This window comes from Grammomys surdaster, unplaced genomic scaffold (genome assembly GCF_004785775.1).
Source record: "Grammomys surdaster isolate TR1022 unplaced genomic scaffold, NIH_TR_1.0 576, whole genome shotgun sequence".
NCBI classification, from domain to species: domain Eukaryota; kingdom Metazoa; phylum Chordata; class Mammalia; order Rodentia; family Muridae; genus Grammomys; species Grammomys surdaster.
Window position 1 is genome coordinate 113623 of NW_021604995.1, and position 17107 is coordinate 130729.

The 17107-nt window shown below is 52.1% G+C and overlaps 3 protein-coding genes across 4 annotated transcripts; 2 read left to right on the forward strand and 1 right to left on the reverse strand.

Moving 5' to 3' along the window:
- Positions 1–2077: 2077 nt before the first annotated feature.
- On the forward strand, positions 2078–5111 carry Ube2m (ubiquitin conjugating enzyme E2 M). Its single transcript, XM_028781890.1, has 6 exons — positions 2078–2758; positions 3738–3832; positions 3925–3963; positions 4056–4159; positions 4450–4513; positions 4599–5111. Exons 1-6 carry the CDS (start codon positions 2650–2652, stop codon positions 4737–4739), a joined length of 552 nt encoding a protein of 183 aa, XP_028637723.1. The 5' UTR covers positions 2078–2649; the 3' UTR covers positions 4740–5111.
- Positions 5112–5577: 466 nt separating this feature from the next.
- Positions 5578–8138, forward strand: Chmp2a (charged multivesicular body protein 2A). 2 transcript variants are annotated; one of them, XM_028781887.1, is made up of 6 exons: positions 5578–5720; positions 6307–6520; positions 7329–7508; positions 7585–7715; positions 7800–7861; positions 7936–8138. In XM_028781887.1, the coding sequence occupies exons 2-6, from the start codon at positions 6353–6355 to the stop codon at positions 8061–8063; spliced, it is 669 nt and encodes a 222-aa protein (XP_028637720.1). In that variant the 5' UTR covers positions 5578–5720; positions 6307–6352; the 3' UTR covers positions 8064–8138. The 2 variants fall into 2 exon arrangements, with proteins under 2 accessions (XP_028637720.1, XP_028637721.1); XM_028781888.1 differs by having other exon boundaries at positions 5578–5852; positions 7936–8134.
- A 613-nt stretch (positions 8139–8751) lies between these two features.
- Positions 8752–15560, reverse strand: Trim28 (tripartite motif containing 28). The gene is made up of 17 exons (XM_028781869.1): positions 14647–15560; positions 14282–14394; positions 13922–14054; positions 11870–12005; positions 11673–11789; positions 11488–11602; positions 11212–11358; positions 11007–11121; positions 10796–10902; positions 10670–10706; positions 10542–10587; positions 10200–10452; positions 9794–10113; positions 9587–9710; positions 9411–9497; positions 9193–9330; positions 8752–9106 (listed from the first exon to the last, which is right to left on the reverse strand). The coding sequence occupies exons 1-17, from the start codon at positions 14990–14992 to the stop codon at positions 8933–8935; spliced, it is 2508 nt and encodes an 835-aa protein (XP_028637702.1). The 5' UTR covers positions 14993–15560; the 3' UTR covers positions 8752–8932.
- Positions 15561–17107: the final 1547 nt, after the last annotated feature.

Below are 17107 nucleotides of genomic sequence, written 5' to 3' on the forward strand. Positions count from 1 at the left end.
CAAGCCAAACCAAGTCACAGAGAGGCTGATCCTGTGCAGAACAAGGGGGTCCCCGGTCCCTGAGGTACACTCTCGTTCCCCCCAGCTGTCAGCCGTGAGGGGACAGGGACACAGCTTCATGAGGCACTCCTTAGCACTCCTAATCTTACAGAGATCTAGACTCAGGACAAACTGAGATTCATGGCTCTAGGGCAGAAAAGAATTTCAGCCAGTAGAAAGCAAGGTATGGATATTTTAATATAAGCTCTAAGCATGAGAAAAGTGCTCAGAAAGAGACAACCTTAAACCGAGTGTTATGTTTTCAGAGGGAAAAAGGGGGGAGGTAGTGTATATATAGGACCCTCAAGGGATAGCCTCAATTGTATTAGCATTAACTATAATACCTTTTTCATGGCTCTCAAGTTACATTCCAAGCAGTTGCTAAGAAACCTTTTTCCTTTCCTCTTTTGAAAAGGTTAGAGAGTAGCTCCAGAGATGCCTTGGATGGGACTATACTCGGATAAGGTAAAACCAGAAGCTACTAGAATTGTACACGTTTAGGACACATCCTTTTCCTATCAATGGAGTTTCTGGTGAGATTCCTAGAAAATTGCAGGTCCACAGCTGAAAGGGGAGAAATGCCCTGAAGCAGCTGTTAATTATACTGGCATTCCTACTTCTCCAAGGGAAAAATCAGCTTCAACCAGGCTCCTGAGTCAGAGGCTCTATTCCTTTCTTAAATCCCCATAATTTTCAGTATTGATCTCTCCTACCTCACAGACTGCAAAAGCTCCTGAGCCAAGCTAAACAGAATTTAGAATCCAATCCAAGGGGTAGTGAAAGAACACAGGCAGGCAAGAGCTACCCCAGTCAGTAGAACTGCAGGACCAGAAAGATTAGCCAGAGCCCCATCTAGCCACACCATGGGACTCTGGAAGGGTCAGAAATGGAGGAATATACCTGTAATCACAGACTCAGGAGAGACAACAGGAATAATGTTAGTTCAAGATCAACCTAGACTACATGCTGAATTTGGACTACAGAGATGGATCCTATCCGTAAGAAAGCAAGTCAGAAAAACAGCAGCTGTACAAAAATAGTCAGCATAGAGTAGGGTAGCTGAGAAAACAGTAATGAACAGTTCTAGAGTGATTTGTCTGGGTCTCAGAATGGACTAGCCTTAAAAAGTCAGGAGGAGGAGGAGGGTACTGTCGGCAAGGGTGTATGAAGTCCAGAATGTAGAGCCGTGGGTCATGCTGAGTGACACAAACGCTATCAGATGGCAAAGAGTCTTTATAAGAGCAGAACAGAGTCCTAACCTGTTCCGGCCGGCCATGCTTTTCAAGCTGTGACCAAACAAGCAATAGAAGCATTTAACAGCGACTCTGGCTTCTGCCAGTTTCCTAGATGACAACCAGAAGTCACTGACCTATCGTGAGCTATTTCCTTCTGCCTCCCAAGCACCCTAAACTGTGATTGGATGCAACTTCACACAACATAGGTCAATCAAGAGGCACAATGCAACTTCTGCTGTTCTCTAGGCCGCAGTCATGAGTCCTATACCCACATCCACCTTGGACCCTAGAACTACACGGTTGCTCACTGTTTGTTGCACAATGGAAATCTATTTTAAGGAACAAGAGTCTCGATGTGTTGCCTACGGTGTCCCTGAACGCCTGGGCTCAAGCCAACTTGATGATGCCTCAAGCCTCCATAGCAATTCGAGTTTTAAACTAGTTTACATCAATCTGAATCTGGGATTGCGGTGCACCCTTCGGCAACGTCCCTTATAACGGTCCAGACTCTCTGCCTTTGCTGAGCCCTCAAAGGACTCCAGTCTAGCCCGTTCCCGCTGCGCTCCGCTTAAGGGCAAGATTGAATAGACCCACCGAGAGCCAAATGGCCACTACCTGCCCCGCTCAAAAATGGTTGCAAGCACTGCTTCCTACTCTACTGGGTGCGCATCCCAGGAAGTACCCGCTAGACCGCCGAATAGTCACCTCCACAAACGGAAATACCCGAGCTTAACCGAAAAAGACCGAACCTCAAACTACAACGAGGAGCAAGCAGGGGGCTGCAAGAGTTGCGCAGGCGCAGAGCGCGTCTGAGACGGGAAAAACGAAGCGGGCAGGTGACGGAAAGTGCCGAAGCGGCAGGGCGCCCGAGGCCGTTGCCGACCTCCGCATCGAAGCCGTGCCTGCCGCGGAAGCTGAGCCTCCACCGGTACCCTGCGGTACCCTGCCACGGCAAGCGTGGCTGCCGCCTCCTCCTTCCACCCCACCGCAGCCTCCTAGCAGAGGGAGCAAGTAGACGGGAGAGCGGCGAACCGGTAAAGGCCGGCGTCCGCAGCCGCAGCGGGGCGTCACAAGACCCGAGCGGAAGAGGGGGAGGAGGGCGCAGGGGCCGTAGCAGGGGCGGGGCCGAGGATCGCCGAGTCCTCCCGAGCACCTCCGAACATACCCGAGGTGCTAAGCCAGGCCACAGCCGGACTACGGGAGCCGAGGCGGGCCGTGCGGTGGGCGCGGAGCAGCGCGGCAGGTCGGGCGGGCGGCAGCGGAGGAGGCCGCGGTAGCGGGTCCGAGGAGCGGAAGCGGCGCAGGCGGCGGCGGGGGACCGGGTGGCCGGGGTCCCGGGCCCCGCGGCGGCTGCGGCGGCGGCGGCGGCGGCAGGATGATCAAGCTGTTCTCGCTGAAGCAGCAGAAGAAGGAGGAGGAGTCGGCCGGCGGCACCAAGGGCAGCAGCAAGAAGGCGTCGGCGGCGCAGCTCCGGATTCAGAAGGGTAGGGGTCGGGACCCTGCGTTCGAGGTCAGGGACCGTGGCGTGAAAATACGGCCGCTGATATTTGGTATTGGGTGTCAGGGTTCGAGGGTTGTGATGCGGGACGGGGGTGCGGTCACTAGGGAGGGTCAGAGATTGGGGCCGAGTATGGGGCGTTGGGATACTCGGGCCTGGAGTGTTAGGAACCCGGAATCTGTTAGGGGAGGGGTATAGTTTTGAGAGTCAGACAGGAACTTTGCTCTGGGGTGACGGGCCTTGAAGATTGTGAAGGTTACGAATTGGAGAAAAGTAGAAGACGGTTTAGTGTTTTAATACTGGGGACTGGTGGAGGACTCAGGTCTAGGGCGTCAGGCAGAGCAGTTTGAGTTTGAGGTGAAGGGGAGGGAAAGAGAAGAAGGTGACAGGAACTAAAAAATAGGAGTGTGGGTCAGTTTAAGTTGCCATGCTGGAAATCTCAAGGATCAGATGGAACTTGGGCTTGGAATAATGTGGAGAAGAGGAAGGACAGTGGAGGCTGGAGAGTTGATGAGAATGGGTGACTTAGTATTGGGGTGGGTGTCATGGTCCTTGAATTGGGGTGGACAGATAAACAGTAGTGAGTGGAGGTAATGACTAGAGATAGAGAACCCCGGGTTTAAGGTGCTCAAGGGTTCTTGGAAGCAAGGGTTATGGGAGTAGAGGTTCTTGGGGATTATGTTGTGGGAACTTGTGGAGGACTTAGCTGGGTAAGAGTTTGCCCTTTCTGGAGAGATGGGCATCCAGTTACACTTGAAGATGCTTGTGTATGGCATACTGTGTATCCAGAAGAGTCCATGTAGAGACTGAAAAGCAGAAAGAGAATGTAGTAGTACAGACTAAGTTAAAGCACACCACACAAAGAGCTCTTCGGGTCCAGAAGGAGACCTTGGGGGTTCTGCTGACACATGGCCAGATCTACCTCCTTTCTTTTTACCTGTTTTCTCTCCCTCTCCCAAACCTAGACATTAACGAGCTGAACCTGCCCAAGACGTGTGACATCAGCTTCTCAGACCCAGACGACCTCCTCAACTTCAAGCTGGTTATCTGTCCTGATGAAGTAAGAGTAAAACATGGCAGGATTTCCAAGAACAGAGCAGGGTAGCCCCATAAGAGTAGGGTCTTCATGCATTCTCCCCCTTCCTCTTCCAGGGTTTCTACAAAAGTGGCAAGTTTGTATTCAGCTTTAAGGTGAGTCTGAAGTGGGTAAAGGTGGCTTTGTGGAGAAGACTGGGGCACAGCCAAAACGCCTTCCCATCTCATTTCTCTTCTTCTGGAGCCAGGTGGGACAGGGTTACCCACATGACCCTCCCAAGGTGAAGTGTGAAACTATGGTTTATCATCCCAACATTGACCTCGAGGGCAACGTCTGCCTCAACATCCTCAGGTGAGGGCATGACCTTCCAGGAATCCTCTCAGCCTTTTCTGGATGCTGCACCCATCTCTGTCCTACCCTCCCCTTTATGGTCAGTCTGTTTCTGTCTTCAAGTTGTTTTTCTAATGACCTGACCTTGGCTTTCTCCATGGCCTGCCCCGTTCCATATCTTCCCCTTTTCTTAGATCTCACTCTTCAGTGTTAAAGGGCCTTCTATGGGCCTGACCTGTTTGGTATTAGCAGGGCCTGTGGCAGCCTCCCACTCGCCAGCCCCTGATAACCTTGATGCTCTCTGCCCACAGAGAGGACTGGAAGCCAGTCCTTACGATAAACTCCATAATTTATGGCCTGCAGTATCTCTTCTTGGTAAGTAGGGATAGACATTTGAGGCTGAGGGTTTGTTGGCCATCTGCCTCTCTTGCCTGTTGACTTCCACTTGTACTGGCCACAGGAGCCCAACCCCGAGGACCCACTGAACAAGGAGGCTGCCGAGGTCCTGCAGAACAACCGACGACTGTTTGAACAAAACGTGCAGCGCTCCATGAGAGGTGGTTACATCGGGTCCACCTACTTCGAGCGCTGCCTGAAATAGGGTTAGCAATTACCCATCCCTGCCAGGGTTACCAGCCCAGGCATCCCCTGCAAATATTTATTGGGGGCCCGGGTAGGGTTTGTGGGGTAGCCTTGGCCCCTGCCTTGGCCTTGCCTCTCCTCCCTGTCACCTGCCCCTAGTTATTTTTTTTTTGACCACCACATGATTATGGTCGGTGCTGCCTCCCCCGACCTGCTCAGCGATGGGAAATGAATTGGCTTGTTTAGCGCCCCCCCTCCCGCTGGGTGCTGTCCAACCCCCCACTCTTGACTGTGGGGTAAGTGGGCAATGAGCCTGGGTCGCTAGGCCCAAGCAACCCACCCCACCACCACTGGAGGTCCCACCAGGCTATTAAAGGGGAATGTTACTGCATGGCCTCTGCCTCTTCCTTCTGTGGGGTGGGAGGTACAAGTGAGGTCCACCAGCGTCTATAATGAAGATAAATGTGTGGCCTTGGGTTGGGTGGGACCACTCACTGGGATGAGGCGCAAGCAATGGAAGAATCGGCTAATTTCAGTTCCTGGCCCTTACACCAACATAAGGGAGCCAACAAGTCATTTCCAGGCTTGCCCCTTTATGCCATGTGTGGGCCCGCCAATTTGGTTCGTGCCGTGCACTTGCTAAGATACCATAAGTGAACTGCCCAAAAATGTGTGGAGTATGGGCCTTCCAGAGTAAATAGCCAGTCGCGCTGCGCTCCCCGCCATGGGCCTGCGAGGCTGGCTTGGGTGGGACTTGCACCTTCTGCTGAGGTGCTGGGTCCTTTGCGCATGCGCTTTTGTGGCTGGCTGTGCGCGTGCGTCCTAGCACTTCCCAGCATTCCCGGAGAGGGTGGGTCGTGTGACGTCAGGTCGTTTAATCCGGAAACGGCGGCCGCAGCAGAGGCTACCGATCCGAGGGGTTGTCGTTGGTGGAGTCCCCAGGCTTCGGAGGGAAAGGGGCGTGACCCGGAAGCGGAAGCCCATCGTTCTCTTGGCTCCGGTGAGTGGTCTCTGCTGAGCTGCAGGTCCCGTTTGGGCGGCAGCGTAGGAGGGCTTCTAGGCTGGGGCATCGGATGCCGCGCGGTCCGCCTGTCTCTGCCCACATCGAGGTCTTCACCTCTGCCTGCTCTCGGTACGCAGGCTCTACAATCCCAAGACCTCCTCCGTGTCTCTGTCACATCCTGAGCATAGAACGCCATTTCTACCCCAGCAAGCCTGGTTTTCTCGGCATTCATGTTGATTGCCCCACCTTAAGGGCCCAACTTCCACCTTACACTTCAGAACCTACTCCACTCTATCCTCCCTTGTCGAGGGGCCTCACAACTACCCCCTCCTCAGTACTCAGTCAACTTGGAGTGCCTACTCCGGTCTTGGTCCCTGAAACACTTCAGAACCACACCCTTAAGTCAGAAACAGGCCTGTCCCTCTGGAAGCAGAGTAGAGTGGGTGTGCCTGAATCAAACAAATGTATAACTAGTTCTTACCGGCTAAACCTTTTTGACTATTCAAGCGTACCTCCTGTTTCTACACCCTATCTACTTATATGCGTTTCTGTCTTTTGCTGCCCTGGGCCCTGCACCCTACAGCTAGGTCTGAAGGCTGTCTCAGACCTGCTGGTGGAGTCTTATCACCATGGACCTGTTGTTTGGGCGCCGGAAGACGCCAGAGGAACTGCTTCGGCAAAACCAGAGGGCCCTGAACCGAGCCATGAGAGAACTGGACAGGGAACGACAGAAACTAGAAACCCAGGAAAAGAAAATCATTGCAGACATCAAAAAGATGGCAAAGCAAGGCCAGATGGTAAGTGTCAAGTTGTCAGGGGATTGGACACAAAGCAAGGTGCCATCTCAGCCACTGTTTAAGGATAACAGTGAAAGAGTGCTTTAAGCAAAGTATCATGATGATCAGGAATTTCCCAGTTTGAGGTGTCAGAGAGGACCTCTTCACAGATAGTACAAGTTCTGGGAGAACAAGAGCGCTGAGGAGTGGAGTAGACCAGACACACAGAATTGTAGGTTTCAGTGTGAGCTGTGATGAATAGGCAAGAGTTAACGAGCCTTAGGCCAATAAGGATGGGAGATGGACAAGAACAATTGTTCAGAGGGCGTGTGCCAGCAACATTTAGGTAAAGTATAGAAGCTGAACTTTGAATGGGTTTGTATGTGATTCTGGATACAACATGGGGTGGACTTTTTTTTAATTCAGTGCCAGGGACTCCAGGATTTTGTGCATGCTGGGCAAGGCTCTACCTCAGTCATATCCTGGCCTAAGACAGGTTCTTGATATAGTCTAAGAGTCAAAATTGAGTAAAAAGGATGTGGATATCCTGGACGTGACACTCAACATCAAAGAAAATAGGGACTGAGCCTAGGCCTTTCATATACACATTCCTACACTTATGGGCTAAGGGCTAGGTTAGTAGCCGATGCCTGTAGTCCCCCGCAATAAGGGAGGTTTGAGGCAGAACTGTCAGTAGGAGGCCACTTTGGGCTCCCTGAGAGAAGGGTGAGATTTGAGGGAGAAGTAATCTTCCATTAAGAGTCTTCTAGACCACAGCAGGAATAAAGTCTGACCTCACAGCTACATCCTTCTCTCCCCCACTCTGTAGGATGCTGTTCGAATCATGGCAAAAGACCTGGTGCGAACCCGGCGATATGTGCGCAAGTTTGTGTTGATGCGGGCCAACATCCAGGCTGTATCCCTCAAGATACAAACTCTAAAATCCAACAACTCAATGGCACAAGCCATGAAGGGTGTTACTAAGGCCATGGGCACCATGAACAGACAGGTTTGTCCCTCCCAATCCACTTTCCCATCCCCACTGACCTTCAGGAAGGTCACTCATCCTCCCTTCCTTCTTCCAGCTGAAATTACCCCAGATCCAGAAGATCATGATGGAGTTTGAACGGCAGGCAGAGATCATGGACATGAAGGAAGAAATGATGAATGATGCCATTGATGATGCCATGGGTGATGAGGAAGATGAAGAGGAAAGGTGTGGGACTTTAACAGGAAGGCAGGGGTATTTACCAGGCCCCTTACCCATCCATAGTCCTGATGAGTTGTTGTTCTTTCCTAGTGATGCTGTTGTGTCCCAGGTCCTGGATGAGCTAGGACTGAGCCTCACAGATGAACTATCAAGTGAGTGTTCCAAAAATACCTATTTTCCCACCCAAAGCTCAGCTGCAGCCCTTGACCCTCCACTCTCTCTGCAGACCTCCCCTCTACTGGAGGCTCACTCAGTGTGGCTGCTGGTGGAAAGAAAGCAGAGGCCACAGCCTCAGCCCTGGCTGACGCTGATGCAGACCTGGAAGAGAGGCTCAAGAACCTTCGCAGGGACTGAACACCCCACCTGGACTCAATGCCTAGGGTCTTCATCCTGTCCCCCCTGTAATAAAGAAATTTGGACACTAACTTACCAAGGTGGTGAGCTTATGACTAGTGACAATGGGACCCAAATTCCACCAGGTTGGAGTAGGCGAGGATGATTCTGCTTAATACAGAGGACTCTGAGAGCTATAGTCCCACCAGTTACCATGAAACCAGTGACCCAAGTGGGCTGGCAGCATCCAGGTAATGCATACCTCCATCTAACGAGGTGTTTGATACTAACCTAACAATCCATGCCAACATATCAGATTTAAGGTGCTAACTGTTCACCCTATTTGGGATGTGGAACTCAGTTATGGGTCATAGCAAGGACAGGACTTGAGTGTTAATGCACACCCTTAATCCTGGCACTCTAGAGGTAGATCTGGGTGAATTAAAGGTTCAAGGTAACCAGACCCTGTCTGTAAAAACAGGAACCCCTTGAGAATCTGCACACAACCCAATTTGAATATAAACTGTTGAGTAGCTTCAGGTCTAAGTTTGCTATCTGGCCACTGGGAGGCACATTGCACACATCTCCAAGTCTCATGAGGGACAGTGTACAGATCTTTCACTCTGCCAAAATGAGGTATGGTCCCCTGTAGAATATCATGCAGGCAGAGTAAGTCCTCAAAACAGTCCCCAAAAAGCTGAGGCATGAGAAACTGACTCAGTGAAGTTTTTATTAAATCCATAGAAGTAAAAACCATTTTGTGAGGAGACTGAAGGACGGGGCCAGCAAGAACAGGAGTCAGGCCACCAGAGGAAGAAGGATGGGGTATGGGGTGAAAAATACATAGACCAGAGCTGGACTGGACTGGGCTGACCACAAGTGCCTCAGCTTCAGGGGCCATCACCAGGGCCGGACAGCTCCTGAGAACTTAGGCCAGCACTGGGAAGGTTCAGTGGTGGTGGTTCTACCAGCACAGCTGAAAACTTGGTGTCACCAAAGGCATCGTTCATGCGTGTCTCAAAGAAGCGCTGCAGGCCGATGATGGACTGAACATCCGCCTTGTCCTAGTCCAATTAAGAGTACACTGGTGAGTGGGTCCTGGCTTTTCTTCCCCCTGCTGCCCCCTCCCTGCTTCATTCTGCAGGCTCACCTCAGTCAGCTTGTTGAACTGTTTGAACATGCGGCCCACATCTTGGGCAAACTCCTGGGGGGAGCTATAAGGAGGTGACAGCTTCTCTTGGAGGCGAGCACGAATCAAGGTCAGGTCTAGGGTACCACCAGGCTGCTCCTGCAAGGAGAGACAACGTAAGACATTGAGGGGGCCACTAACCTCTTGGCACCTGCAACCTCTCCTGTTCTGGGACTCACCATGGAGAATGTAGAGTCAGTAGCCAGCTGATGCAAGGGGCGGCATGGTTCATGACAGAACAGGGCCAGCAGAACACGCTCACATTTCTAGGCAGTACAAGAGAGAAGAGTTGTAGCATGAAAGGCTTCATCTACTGGGCCACCCAACACAACATGTGCATTTATTTGGCCCTTACCCGCTGGTTGGCTGGTGAGAGCTTAGCTACTACACCAGTACTATCTGCTCCATCCAGGCTAAGGCTTCCATCTTCCTCCTTTAGGTCAGGCAGCACATGGCAGAGGGAGCAACTCCATTCCTCCCTACGATGAGGAGGATTAGGAGATGTAAAAGATGACAACCAGCTCTCCACGCACTATCTGATACTGCCCAGCTTCACACATACCCAGGAACATCCTGCAGGGCAGGGAGGTGGCAATCCAGGTGGAAGCAAAACTCGCACTGGTTGCACATGACCAGGTCACCTGGCTTCTGGCAGACACGGCAGATAGTAGCACTGTCATCCAGGATACCTGGCCCACTTACTGGGGCTGAGGTAACCTCAGGAGCCACCACCTCCAAGCCTGAGCTGGTACTGCCACTAGGTGAAGCTAGACGAGGTCCTTCAGCACCAGGGCCTTCAGGCAGAGCCATCAACACAGGCTTGGTTTCAGGACCCTCAGGGGCAGCAGGAGGGGCTCCAATAGCAGCTTCTGTCTCTTCTTCCTGCAAGACAGTTTGATAGTATCAAAATCTAGAACAAATTTTTCACTCTTTAAGCATCACCCTGTACGTAACTAAGACAGGCTTACCTTGACAATGGCCATGCCAGGCAGGGGTGGGGCACCAGGGGCTCCTGGTGGCACATTCCCAGCCTGACCAGCAGCTGCTGCAGCAGCACCACGCTCAATAACAATCAGATTGTAGTCCTCAGTAGTGCTTCCAGGAAAGACCTTGAAGACTGGTGGCTGGCTATCAGAGGTGAGATCCAGATCCAGGCGTTCAAGGCTTACACGTGGCACTTTCCTCATGAGGCCACTTACCTCTCCCTCACCAGAGCGGGACCTGTTAGTGTACCTTGTCATGAGCTCACATGCATTCCTACCACACCAATACTGTACCCACCTGCTCCTTCAATGGGTTGCCACACTTACCGTTTCATGCCCGATACATGTGGCTCTGCACTTGAGTACGGATCATCTGCTCAGAAGACAAAAGAGTTGGCAGAAAAGATAGAGATGGGGTACTCACCAAGCCCAACTTCATAGGCAAAACTACTTACCTGATGCAAAACCATAGCCCTCTTGTACTTCCATAGGCTACAGACAGAATAGAACATGCATCATCAGCAGGGCAAGTAACCCCCATGGCCCTCATTCCCTCTCCTTGGTTCCTCTCCCCAGCTCACCTGGCTACTGCCAGAACCTTGCTTGCTTAAGGGGCCTGGGGCTCTTGGAGGAGCCATGGGCCCAGGACCTGTGGAGTTCGTACCAGGACGCTCAGCCACAATCTTACCTGAAGAAGAGAATTCCCATTAGGACAATAAATACTGCCTCAAATGCTCCCATGGTCAATCAAAAAAAAAAAAAAAAAAAAAAGCAAAGGACTAAGCAACCTACCAAAGGCTTCAGCACTCTTGGTCCAGGCATTGAGATCCCACTGAAACTTCATCTCACCATGAGGCTCCACAGGATCCACAATCATTTTGAGGGCTCGATGCAGCTGGAAATAGATCTAATGGGGCAAAAATGTGGTACAATGAGCTACTTGGCAACTCATAGAGCTAAGGGGCCACCTAGTTGAATGAAGCCCACCACTACACACCAGCTTTTTCGAAAGCAAGAGAGCTGTATTATTATCACTCTCCAAAGCCCAAGAGGCAAAGCGCAAAATGTGTTCCTGGTGCTTCTGGATTTTGGTCATGGTCCAGTGCTGGCGCTCCAGACGTTCCTGCTGACCCTCAGTCACCTTCTGCAAGTCAAGGAAACCAGCCTCATTAAGGAATGCAGAGAACTCTAGAATCCTTCTCCCCCCTGAATTGTGCCGTGTCAGCTGCCAGCAGCAGAGGTTCATCAACACCCTTCTAACAGTAAGCTTTACCTGGGCATCATTGACCAGAACTCGGCCCCGCTTATTTAGCTCCTTCATGATCTGCAGAATGGCCATCTTAACATCAACCTGTACTCGCTTCTGCACATCAGACACCTGGCGGATCCTAATGGACAAGACAAGTCAAGCCAAGAAACCTTGCCTTGGGACCCCAATAGCCCTGGCACCGAACTTACGAGCTTCGAACCTCCTTGGTATTTTTCTGCAGTGTGGCATGTTTGTCCCCAAGGCGTTTCACCAGTGAAGCCAAGAGTTTACGTTGGTTCCTCACTGCATCTTCCAAGAATTGGTACCTGAGACCACAAAATAGTGAGCCTGCATGCTAAACTTAGAAATAGTGGTATCCAACTACCCACTATGCCTTGAGACTCACTGATGGTCCTTGTGAGCGTTAAGCTGGCAGTCCCGGCAAGTGAGAGTGTCACAACTCTCACAAAACAGCACAAGGGGTTCATGCTTGTGTACATTACAATAGACTGTTCGTTCTCCATCTCGAGTCTTAGCGGGCCCTAAGAAATAAGAATTATGCCCTTAGCCATCTCCACCTCAAGCAGCAAACAAAACAAACCCCTTATGACTCCATTGCAGCTTGTCCACAACCTTGGCCCATCTATTGATAAGATCTAGAAGCTTTTTACTCCCAAATAATAACACCAACTAAAATTATAAGGAATAAAGACAAACTTGTGAAGACACGACCTCCTTACTATTTCCTGATTATCTTTCCACCTGCCAAAGTAGTTAACACCAGCAGTCACCTTTTTTTTTTTTTTTTTGTTTTTCAAGACAGGGTTTCTGTTTCTCTGTATAGCCTTGGCTGTCCTGGAACTCACTCTGCAGACCAGGCTGGCCTCGAACTCAAATCCGCCTACCTCTGCCTCCCAAGTGCTGGGATTAAAGGCATGCGCCACCACCGCCCGGCACCAGTTATTATCAGTATCCAGGAAACAGAATGATTGTAAGTTCAAGGTAAGCTTGAATTCCATATAGTGAATTAAAAAAAAACAGAGTTGTTTAACTTTAAACCCAGCACTTGGAGGCAGAGGTAGGTAGAATCTCTGTGTGAAGGCTATCCTGGCTCCTGGTTTACACAGTGAGTTAAAGGACAAGATTATATACAGACCTTGCCTTTTTTTAAAAAAAAGCCAGGCATGGTAAAACTCAGCACTCGGTAGCAAAATCTGCGAGCTGAGGCCAGCCAATTCTACAAAGTTCTAAGTCACCCAGGGCTGTTACAGAGAAAGCTAGTCTTGAAGAGCAAAATACAAAGGAACAAAAAGGACAGAGGACAGGCACACTCCAAATGTCTATTTTAATCCCAGTACTTTGGAGCTGTGGGAGGAGCATAAAAAGTCCAAGGCAAAGCCAGGTGGTATACACCTTTAATCCCAGGGAGACAGAATCAGGTGAATCTATGAGTTATAGGCCAGCCTGGTCTACAGAGTGAATTCCAGGACAGCCAGGGTTACAAGAGAAACCCTGTTTAAGAGGGGTGGGGGAGCCCAAGGCCAGCCTAAGCAGTGTCTCACCAAAATAGAAAGTAATGAGCCAGGCAGTGGCGGCGCAAGCCTTTAATCCTAGCACTTGGGAGGCAGACACAGGTGGATTTCTGAGTTCAAGGCCACCCTGGTCTACAGAGTGAGTTCCAGGACAGACAGGGCTATACAGAGAAACCCTGTCTTGCAAAACCAAAAAGAAAAAAGTAATAATGGACTAGCACATCAGTTCTTTTTCTCCCCAATGATCCAACCAAGCCCAAACTATGTACCACTAGTAAGAGAGCTGTCCTGCATCCCTGATCTATCCTGTAAGTGCAGCTCTCTTCCTATTTCTCCTGACTCCTCAAACCAACCTCAGCAACTACCTACCAATACCATCTTAACAATGCCCTTCTAGGTGGGAAGAAACTCACCATCAAATTAAAAAGCTGCCCCTAGTTATCAACCTGACCATAAACCTTAGTTAAGCAAGGGAAGATGCCAAAGAGTCACTGCCAATAACTGCAGGACCCACCCTCACCAATGGCCTAAGAGTCTTACCAACTTGTCAAGAAACTCTCCCTGTTCCAGAGCCCTTTCTTTTCCAACAGTCTAAAGCCAGGTGCCAGAGAACACCCAACTCCAAACCACATCCATCTTGCCTTCACTAGCTGCTGATGCTAAGTGATCTGATCCACGACCAGGACCTACGACCCTCTGGAGACTTCCTAGTACTGACTGAAGCAGATGTTAAATAATCCTACACACCCTCTGCCTGTGGCCTTTCCTTTTCCACCTAGACCTCCATCCAAAGCCTGTTCCCCAACCCAAACATTTTTGGGTTGTGTCAGGTTCCTGAAAAACCACTTTGCCCCATCCAGCAAGTACGCATTTTAGTCAACCAAGACAGAAGGGCAGTTCCAACAGCCTTCAAATCTGCAACATACCCGTGGAGCGCACAGTGTGGTCCTTGGTGTATTTCACCCTCTGGTGAGCCTCCACACAGGTCTCACAAAGTGGTTCAGAGCACTCCACACAATAGCTAGTGGCTGGGGCATTATCTTCACAGCTAGTGCAGCACTGTGAAAGAAAAGCGGGGGTTAGAACAGGCAGAACTATCCAGCAGACCTGCATTTACTTCCCAGAAAACACATGCTAAAATTCATACAATGTACTCAAATCTGTGTTGCCTTGCCAGAGACTAAGACTGTATGAGAAGAATACAATCCGCCAAACTACTGAAGTTGATGAGAGGCTTCGGAAAAGGTCATCCCTCCCTCTCCTCCATGATATCCCACAGGACATACCTGGTTAGCATCCTGGGAATCAGAAGAGGCCTTACTGCCACTATCACGCATAAAATAATTCTCCACGATGTCTTTGGAGTAGCACTGCTGCTTGCACACTGGACAATCCACCACTGCCAAGATAAGAATGTGTGTGAAAATACTGCATGCTCTACCTAAGCTATTTCTTGACGTCTCCCATCATATTCTGCATCTCGGTGTCCAGACCTGGAAACGGGCACTGCAGAGGCCAGGACCCGTTCCCTGCCCCCTCTAAAACCGGCAGGCCTACTTAACCCTACCCGGGCCCCCATACTCTCGCACAGGCGCAGTCCCGAGCACGGATTGCGAGGAGGGGGAGGGGCACCTGGCCACCCAGTACTCACTAGCGCCGTCGCCCGCCGAGCCGCCATCCCCCGAATTATTCGCTGCGGCGGGTGTAGCGGGGCCCAGGCAGGCACTACAGGCCGAATGTAGGCAGGGCAGCAGTCGAGGATCCCGCTCAGGCCGCAGGCGCTCGCGACACACGCCGCAGTGCTCCAGAAGCTCCTGCGCCTCGCCACCGCCCCCCGCAGGGGACGACGCGGATGCAGACGGCGCCGCGGCTGAAGAGGCAGCGGGACGCTTCTCACCGCCCGCCGAGCCCTCGCCCGACCCTGAGCTACCAGAGGCCGCTGAGGAGGCCGTCGCGGCCGAGGCCGCTGCAGTCGCCGCTGCCGCCGAGGCCGCCATTCACACGCCGCCGGGGGGGTGGGGGGGCCGCCCAGGGGAGGAGGGGCACGGAGCCCGCTGCGCAGGCGCAAGTGCGCTCGCCGCCAACGGCCAGGCAGCCGCCGATGCCGCGAGGCCGAGCGCCGCCACGCGTCTCCTGGGCCGACGCCCGCCGCGCCCCAGGCGCTGCCGAGATGCGGCCAAGCCGCTGGCTGCAGGCCTCTCTACAGACGACGGCGCTGCCACCCGCGCCGCCTCCCCCCTAGCTGCAGAGACTTGCGCCGCAAGACTTGCGATCAACCGCCTGACCGCGCGCCGCTCGCAGAAAGAGCCGCGGCCTGAAGGCGGGACAGAAATATCTGGCGCCGACGCCGCCGCGCACGCGCGTTGGTCACCGCAGCCTGGGGGCGGGGCGCAGGCAGATTACGCACGCGCCAAGGCCCTCCCTTTCACTCGCAGGCGCCCCTCTAGGTGCGGAGTTGCAGGACTGCCGGTGCGGAATTCACCCGCAGAGTACATGCGTGACGTCTCCCATGGCCACCGCACGGTGCACCGAGGCTGATAACCCTCGTGCTAGAGCGCGCGGGTCGTGCAGAGCCGTACCTTAGGTCCCGCCTCCTCGGCAGGCGTGGCGACGTCTGCAGCCGCAGCCCGGCCTATAGTCGGGGAAGAGGGGCTGGACAATACGGAGTGGGCGGGGCGACGGCCGAGCCAAGAGACGGCGCCCAGGTGGAGGGGGTGAGGGGGGGTCTTTGGCAGGAAGTTCCCGCCGAACGTGGAGGCGGTCTTAATCCAAACTTTTTTTTTGTTAAACTCGGGAAGCAGAAAGTTGTCCAAGTCAAACCGCAGATCACAAAGAGATACTGAGAGACCATTCTGTAAAACTCTGTCCAGTCCTTCGAAAGCCCCTTCTATGTTAGTCCTCTGCTATACTGATTTTAGTGGGGTTTTTGGAGGTGGGAGAACTGAACCTTTAACGCAAAGGAATAAAAGTTGGATCTGAACGGTGAATCTTATCTGAGGGAGAAATAAGACCTGGGGAGGAATCTTGCCTAAAGAGCAGGACCTAGGTTGAAGAGTCTGATCTAAGGAAAAGGATAGCAGGATCAAGTGCGGTTAAGCGTTTCATCTCAGAAGCAGGATCAATGTGAAAAAGGCAACCTGTCCCCCCTTCCCATTCCACTGCCGTGCTGAAAGTGGATGCCTCTGCAGCCTTGCAGTGCATTGGGGATCTTCGTTCTCCAGTCTGGGTCTGGGCTACAATGAGTTGCTCGCAAGCAGCTCCAGGGTTCTCAAGAGCAAGAGGCTACCGTTTCTGCGCGGAACCAGGTGTTCACCCACGTGGCAGCAGAGAGGCGAGGAGTGTCCCGCCACTGTCCCGGGTGTGGCCTTTGTTCCCAATCAGGCTGGGGGCCCAAGGCTTTGCCCCGCCCCAGCCTTTGTTCCTTCCTCGGCAGTTCAGCGATCACCCTTCGGCGGGCCACGCCCCCACCAGACCCAGCCTCTGGACTCTCACTTCCTACCTCAGAAAAGGAGGATATAATCTGGAAGCTGGCAAAGCAAGCATGGGGTGGGGAGTGGGGAGTGGGGGGGTCGGGGACGTGGGGGATTAAGGGGGGAAACGGGAGAAGAGAGTGTGGGCGCCCAGAATATTTTCACGGCCCTCCAGACGCACCAGTGTAGGGTGCCTGTAAACCAAGCCTACCTAAACCCGAGGAGCAGATATCAGGGTACCAGAGACACAAAGTCAAAAAGTAAAATAAGTGATGGGGACTGGGAATTGGAATGCGTGGCAGAATGCTTGCTTGCCCAGCCTGTACAAAACCCTAAACTGTATCCCAGCACACGAGAGTCACGACAAGGGGTGAGAGAGAGTGGTGATGGAGAGGCCAAAGATCTGGCTCATGAGCAGAGGCACTTGCCACCAAGCCTGACCACATGAGTTTAATCATCAAGACCTACAAAATGAAAGGAAAGAACCAACTGTCCTCAGATTGTCTCATGCTCAATCTGAGGCACATGAGTGCGCATTCACTGTACGTTTAACAAATGCAATTTAATTTTTTGTTTGTTTTGGGTTTTTTGTTTTGTTTTTCAAGAGAGTTTTTTTTTTTTTTTTTTTTTTTTTTTTTTTTT